The sequence below is a fragment of the Mustela putorius genome, unplaced genomic scaffold, assembly GCF_011764305.1.
Source record: "Mustela putorius furo isolate JIRA1106 unplaced genomic scaffold, ASM1176430v1.1 tig00000129_pilon_pilon_pilon, whole genome shotgun sequence".
NCBI classification, from domain to species: Eukaryota; Metazoa; Chordata; class Mammalia; order Carnivora; family Mustelidae; genus Mustela; species Mustela putorius.
The window spans coordinates 38,887,517-38,894,687 of record NW_025421290.1 but is presented as its reverse complement, the minus strand read 5'-3'; the positions used below and the strand labels follow the sequence as shown (position 1 = coordinate 38,894,687).

The 7,171-nt window shown below is 58.2% G+C and overlaps 1 protein-coding gene and 1 long non-coding RNA gene across 2 annotated transcripts; one reads left to right on the top strand and one right to left on the bottom strand.

Annotated features, from left to right (window-relative positions):
- Positions 1–227: 227 nt before the first annotated feature.
- Positions 228–2,780, top strand: LOC123389789. Its single transcript, XR_006604435.1, has 3 exons — positions 228–705; positions 2,300–2,396; positions 2,638–2,780. It is a non-coding gene; the product is annotated as an uncharacterized LOC123389789 (long non-coding RNA).
- Positions 2,677–4,513, bottom strand: SYNDIG1L (synapse differentiation inducing 1 like). The gene is made up of 3 exons (XM_004739273.3): positions 3,828–4,513; positions 2,977–3,117; positions 2,677–2,835 (listed from the first exon to the last, which is right to left on the bottom strand). The coding sequence occupies exons 1-3, from the start codon at positions 4,242–4,244 to the stop codon at positions 2,677–2,679; spliced, it is 717 nt and encodes a 238-aa protein (XP_004739330.1). The 5' UTR covers positions 4,245–4,513.
- Between the last annotated feature and the right edge of the window lie 2,658 nt (positions 4,514–7,171).

The window sequence follows — 7,171 nt, the reverse complement described above, 5'->3', positions numbered from 1 at the left end:
GAGGGGATCTCTGTAACACCACCGGGTCCGCAGCTCTGTGGTGGGTGTGGCAGGTGCTGTGATGGGCCCCCCCTCAGGGCCCCTGCAGGAATGATGGGCTCGGTCCTCCAGCCCCTGCAGGTGTCTGGTAAACAGCCTCAGGGCAAGCCGCCCCAGGGGGCTGCCCCAGCTGAAGAAAGCCTCCTTGCTCAGGCCGTTCTCTTTTTCTGGGTGGCCCACATCCGATGACCATTTGCTGAGGGGGGATAAAGGCCTGGCCCTTTGTCCCAACTTGGGTCAACCCTGAAGGGTATCCTGGCTCCAGACCCCACTGCATTCAGGACTGCCTTGCAGCCTGACCTCCTCTTGCCCAGATCTGCCTCCTTCTCCCTTCCCCAGGTGATCTCCCAAAGGCAGCCCATCATATGTGACTGGCACCGATCTCTGTCTCACGGGCCTCCAGCCCACACAGCACACGTGTGTGTAAGCAAGCAACGCTGCATCTCGCCAGCAGGCACGTGCAGGTGCGGGGTGAGCCTCTCCTACCTCCCCCAGGACCCTCGTGCACAGTCATTTAGGAACCATCTAGAGCTGGTCCCTCTGCCGGTCCAGGCCGGCTCCTGGGGAAGTGAGACGATGCTGGAGATCTGGTGTGGAGCCTGGGGCCCGAGGTGGAGGTGGCTTCCTCCCCGCACTATCCTGGAGCAGTGCTCAGGAGGTATGCAGGTATGTGGAGAGGGGGTACAGGGGGTACATGATGGGACTTAAGAATGGGCACCAGGGGACTGGGGCTCCTTGGGGTCCCCCTAGGCCCTGCATCCCCTCCTGATAGCTGCAGGCAGCTCAGTGAAGCCTCACTCACCCCTCCCCTGACCTCTCTAGCCTAGAAGGGATTTTTGCTTAGGCATGGATGCTGTCTTGTCTCGAATGGAATCTGGTGCCGACTACTACGCTGCATCCGGACTACTCTGAGCAGAGAGGTCCTGGGATAGGGGACTGTGGGGGGTACCCTGACCACCCGTCCTGCTATGGCCTTCTGGAGAAGACTGCCAGGGCCCAGAGCAGCCACGATGGGGTTGGAGGTCAGTCTTGGAGGTCAGTGGGCTGTGGGTAAAGGTGGAGGCAGGCGGGGACACTACGAGGCCCAGAAGGCACCCGGTGTTACAGAAATGTTTATTACAAGGATAAATATATACAACAATGGGATATTAAAACTGCTGATCCTGGGCCTGTGGGACTTCAGGGGATGCAGGGAATGGGAGGGGGGTAGTGGGTCAGTGGTGGATTCACAGGTCTGGGCTCTGGATGCAACCTGGGAACGACCGGGTCCCCAGATCCTGCACAGTTGGGTCTTTTGCTTGAGCCTACATAGTCCTGCCCTCCTGGCTGCCTGGATGCTTCTAAAGTTCTGGATGTTCCCTATTGGCTGGGGACGTTGAGAGTAGCTCTGGGTAGGGATGTCGGTGAAGGAAGCTGGCCAGGGGCCACCACTGACCCCCAGCATCACTGGAGACACATGCTGCCCAACCTCTTTCTCTGAGTGGGTGGAGCCCTCAGAAATGGCTGTAGTTTGGCTCTAGCCCAGATGCTCAAGGCAAAATCGAAACAGCTTGGAAGATTCCTGCCATGTTCCTGTTCATGAATACCAAAGGTTATGGGAAAATGAATTCCCTGCTAACATTTTCTTCATCTCTCTAGACCTTGCTCAAGGGACAGCTCCTCCAGGAAGCCTTCCGAGCACTGCTGGCTGCTCAGCAGCCATGTTCATCCTATATCCCTCCCCTCATTTATACTATGTCTCTCCTCATTGCTTTCTCTGAGGGCCGGATCCGGGGCCCTCTGCTTCTTGGCTGGTGGGCCGACGACACTCTCTGTCTGGGATGGCATTAGCTCAGGGCCACCCAGGAGGAGCCCAGAAGAGGATGATGGGGGTGGGGACTAGGGTTGGAGTGGAGAGGCCCATGTGGCCTGGCAATGTTTCAGGACTTTGTCATCACTTCTGCTTTTTGTTCCTATGCAAGGAAGTTCAGAGAACCTGCCTTGCTTGCACTTTACATGGCTGGGACGCTTCTTTCTCTACAATCTATGATGTCTCATAAACCCGTAAGGGAGAGCCAGAAAGAGCTAGGGGGCCCCTGTGTGTCTGTATATTTCCCTCTTGGTTGGCTGGGGTGTTGGCCTCAGGGAGCCAGAGAGTGGAGTTGGGGAAGCTCAGATTGTCCCCAGAGTGGAGACGCCCATTAGTGGAAAGAACTGAGTCAGATCCCCTGCCCCCAGATGTCCTTTTCTCTTCCGGTTACCTCCAGTTTTTTCTCTGCAGAGAGGCTGGCCGAGCAGGGGAAGGGGCTACTGGCAGGACGGGCGACCCTCCCGGGTGGGCAGAAGAGGCTGAGCTCCCGGCTAGCCTCAAGCCAGAGGTAGGTTCTGCCTGGATGGCTTGGTGGGCAGCCCTACCCTCTCCTGCTTCCTGACAGCCTGGGCTAACGGGTGGTGGCCCTGGCTTTGCTCTGGGGCCGGGGGGCCAGGGACGAGAAGGGACCGCGGAGCCCTGCAGCCTGCAGCCTGGGAGGCCTCCCTCACAAGCTGCGGTGGCGGGTGGTCTTGAGGGGCCCGGGTGCTCCTGAAGGTCTGTGACCCCAAGCCCCATTGTCTCTTCAGGCGGAGCCGGGGCGTCAGGATGCCAGGCCCTCCTGGCCACTAGCCATGGCCGTTCTGGGACATGTAAGCCGCCAGCGCCACCACCACGGCCACATAGAGACCAGCGCCCACGGCGATGGAGAGTGTGGCCAGGAAGAGGGCCCTGCGGGAGGTGGTGCTGGCCAGGCGGAAGTCTCCCTTGGAGATGGCCTTGCTGGTCTAGGGAGAGAGAGGTGCTGGTGAAAGGGGGGTCTCCACCTCGGGCAATGTAGGGCCTCCCCATCCTCCCCCACCTTTGGTCAAGCCCTCCGGTGGAGGGAAGGGGCTGGAGCAGATGCCCTGTGCCCCTCGTGCTCTTACCCCCTGGGAGAAGTAGAAGGCAGCGATGCCCAGGGGCCAGAAGCAGCAGAGCATGGAGAAGATAGTAAGACCCAGGTGGTCCCTGGGGGGCAGCGCCACGAAGTTGTCTTCGCTTTCACTGTCCGTCGAGGTCACATCACTCTGCAAAACACAAGTGGGTTTTTGCGACCATAGCCAGGATCACGGATGACAAGCCTGTGGGGCCATGGGTAGTGTCGTCTGCTGCGGCTGAGGAGTGACCGGGCTCCGTGCTTTCTACCCGAAGCCTTAACTGTGACCCACTGATTCCCTTCTTAGGAATTGGCACAAGCATACAGAGAAAGAGTGCAAGTGTGTACGTATAGGCACGTGCATCATCGGATAGTAATTGTGAAAGAAGGGGAGAGTCTCAGTGCCCAGTGACCAGGAGGTCAAGTTATGCGTGATGGGACACCCTGGAACCCTTAAAGATTGCCTTGTAGACAAATGTTAAATGACACGGAACCACACTGAAATATGTCGTCTAGAGAGAAGAGTCTGGTGATAAAACAGTGTACAGCAAGATCTTTTGGGCAGAGTAGGGTGGGAGAGAGACATTGAATGGAAAATGACGAGAACATCATCTACTCAAATACGAGTATTCTCTTCCAGGGGTTTTCTGTATTTTTAAATTACTTATATAATTAAGCAAACAAGATCAATAAATGCTATTAAAAAAATTCAGTCGCCAACCCAAGTATATGTTTCTCAAACCTGTGCCAAAGTACTTTTTCTTTGGTAACATACAGATTCTTGGGCCCCAAGCCAGGTTCACCGAATCTCAACCCTTAGAGCTTGGCCAGGGGATCTGCATTTTAAACACAGGCACTCACCTCCTCCTCCTCCTGGTCGTTCTCCTGGCCCTGCAGCTCCTCCTGAACCCCGTAGGACACCGTCTGGATGGTGATATCCTCTTCCTCTTGGTCCGCTTCTGCGGACCGCTCTGCAGGCCCAGCCTGGAGCTCCCTGTTCTCTGTGAAGCTGGTCTCACAGCTGCTTGCCCTGGGTTCCTTGACCTTGTCCCTCCCCAGGAGGCAGCTGGGCCTGTACCAGGCCTCCACAGCCAGCTGCAGGGACCCCGGGTCCAGGAGCTGGTGGGGGCGAGTGGAGCCAGCAGCACCCAGGAGGTAGGAGTAAAGCTTCTCTTGGCACGACCAGCTGGGCGAAGCCTCACGGTAGGGGTAGGGGCCATGGAGCGGGGCGGGGCTCTGAGGCAGCAGAGGATTCTGCAGTTCGCTCAGACTCTCCATGGTTCTGGGGCAGCTCCAGGGAAGGGAGCCTGGGCCAGCGGAGCCGTCCTCAGAGAGCCTGCTGGGCGAGCAATACAGACAGACGCAGAGACCTGGGTGCCCGGTGTGCGGCCGGGAACGTTTAAGAACACAGGCTTCCAGACCCTGCCTGTGGCACCAGCCAGCTGTGCGACCTTGAGCTGGCTCCTTCTCTTCTCAGGTGTCCTTTTCTTTGTCCACACAGTGGGCGCAGCAGCAGGACTTACCCCACAGAGCTGGCTCATTCGTCTAGCCTGCGAACACATAATGGTTGGCATCAGCTCCCTGCCAGGCACTATGCAGGTGTTGGGGACACGGAGGTGAGAAAGCCAGGGAGCAGGGAGAGGCAGGAGGAGGCACACTGTCTCCACAGAGCTCACAGCGCTGAGGAAACCTGCCCTGAAGGACAGCAGGGGTATACGAACGAGCAAGGGACAGATGGATGCAAAGGCACAGGAAAGGGTCTGGCCCCGATGGCCGGAGAAAGAGGCCCAGCCGGCAAGGCAAAGGGAGGGGGAACACGTGTCTTGCAGAGGCCAGAGCAAGGACGGTCGCTCCGAGAGCCTGGGAGAAGGCTGGTGCCTCTCAGGGTGGAGAGGGAGGGGTAAGCTGGGTGTGGGGTCAGAGCACATAGCCCTGTTTAGTCCTAAGGGGGCTTCAGGGGTCTTGGCAGGAGTGACAGGATGCGATTTGAGTCTGGAAGTCTTCCCGTGGCTGTGGGTGGGGAGTGGCTTGGAGAGGCCTGGGCTCACTGTGACATCTGTAGGGGGCTTTGCCACGGCTTCAGGTCAGCTGAGGACAGCAGGAACTCAGTAGTGGGGAGATGTTGACAAACTGCTAGCAGGTGGGAGATTGGGTTGAGGGAAGATTTGTTTGGGGGTTGGACGGGACGGTGCTTAGCTCAGAGTCAGCACAGGGCAAGGGCTCACAGCCTTCCATTCCTCCCAGGGGAGGAGGCTTCTCCCCAGTTATAGTCATAGGGGGGATGAACCTTAGAATTATCTTCCCTCGAAGCAAACTGTGGCTTTGGGAAATCCTGGAGGTCTAAGGCAGGGCTTCCTGGGCCCTGAAGTCTAGGCTTGTACACCCCAGCTGGAAGCACAGATACGGTCATAGACTAGCGTGTGGACGCTCTGTGGGGCTACCTCGTTCTCTTCTGCCAGTCCTGAGGACTTGGGAAGGGCACACAGTAGGTGCTCAGGGCTGGCTAAAGGAGGGAAAGGCAGCCTGTGAGTGTGTGTACCACAGAGCTACACACACTCTGCAGTGTGGCAGGTAGAGAAGGGATGTGGAGAGAGGAAAGGAGCAGGCCAGGTGGTCCCAGGCACCCTGCACTCTCCCTCCCAGGTCCATAGTAGTTGAAGGGTGACAGAGTCATGTCTTGCCCTGGATTGGTAATCTGAAGATCGGAGTCCTGCCTGTGATACTTTGGGAAAATAATCATGGCCTTCTGGGTTTCCCCAGCTGTGAAATACAGACGATAATCCCAGCCCAACAAGGTTGTTCTGAGGATCAGGAGAGGGCCGAGAGGCCGTTGCAGATTATAAGGGGGGGGGGCAGCTGTGCTTACTTTTGGGCTTCAGTCTCTACTTGTCCAGAGTCATTTCTGGCCCGATGGCGAAGAAAAAGCATGGGGAGGGATTTCGGGCCCCCGGGGATGGGTTTGTCTCGGCCCTCTCCCCAGCCCCACACCCCATCAAGAATCCACAGCCAGAGGCTGGCCATTTCTCTTTCTGCCCCAAGAGAAGTGGCTGGATTCCAGAAAGCTGGTTTTTGGGAACCTTGCAGACAGAGGAGGGCCCCAGGAATAATGCGGAGGGGGACCGAGGGAAGGGTTGGGAGGACCAGGCAAGACTGGAGAGGCCCATTGAGGGTGAGTCCATGGGGCAGGGTCCCCTGGCTGGCCCGCTAGGAGGGAAGATGGAGCCAAAGGATCAAGAGGAGGCTGCCCAGGCCTCAGAGGCTCAGAGCCCTGACAGCAGTGGCCTCCAGGGCTGGGGCTCCAAGAATGTCTAACAGAATCATGGAGGGACCCAAAGAAAGGCGTGAGGCCCAAATGCCTAACTCGTCACCCAGGGGGGCACAGATGGGGCTGGAGACGTTGGGCTGTGCTGCACCTGGGGGCTCCGCTGCACCTGGGGGCTCCGCGTGTGAAGCAGTGACACCTCCTTCCCAGGCTGTCACCAAGCTGTGGCAGGAGTTTCTCCGCAGGCACAGACTGGACATCCGTTCTCTGGAGGGGTGGAGCTCACACACGCAATGACTTCACTCCTTCTCCCTCCTCCTTCGTCTTGGCAGGAGCACAGGGGGTCAAACATGCAGGGAGCCCCAGGGACCACAGTGATGTGCCTGAGCTCCTCTGGGCAGATTCCCAGGAGGCCTGGTCTCTTCTGACCCCCGAGGGCAGCTTTTGAGCTCCTGTCCCAGCCTCCCCCATCCCTACCAGCGGATGTGACTCAAAGATATGCTGTCGAAGGGCCTGTGACCCTAAGGGTCATGGGTCTGGGAGTCAGGTATATGGGGTTCCATCCCTCACCCACCCCCATGAGCTCTCTGATCTGGCACCTCCATTTCCGTATCAGGAATAAGAGGGGTCGGACGAAATGGTCACCGATGTCGATGGTGGCGCTAGCACTCCGTGATCCCACAGCCGCAAGGAGCCCTGCAGAAGTCAACTCCCCCCACTGCCTGCTGCCATCCAGACTCAGGGATAGAAAAGCCTGCTCAGAACCGACTGAGGAATGACTTTCCTGTCATGGCACCTCGAGGACCCTGAGCGAGGCAAAGGGAAGGCAAGGCATCTCCTCGTCCGAGGGACCGTGGAGCCATGACATCATCCCCTGGCTTCCCAACTCCCCCGTGGCTGCCACAGTCCGGCCCTGCCCTCCACCTCACCCCCGCTACGGGAT

Coding starts and splice junctions, on each gene's coding strand:
- SYNDIG1L (XM_004739273.3), bottom strand. CDS start 4,244: ATGGAGAGTCTGAGCGAACTGCAGAATCCTCTGCTGCCTCAGAGCCCC. Junction 3,118..3,827: donor ACGACCAGGAGGAGGAGGAG/GTGAGTGCCTGT, acceptor TGTGTTTTGCAG/AGTGATGTGACCTCGACGGA. Junction 2,836..2,976: donor CCTTCTACTTCTCCCAGGGG/GTAAGAGCACGA, acceptor CTCTCTCCCTAG/ACCAGCAAGGCCATCTCCAA.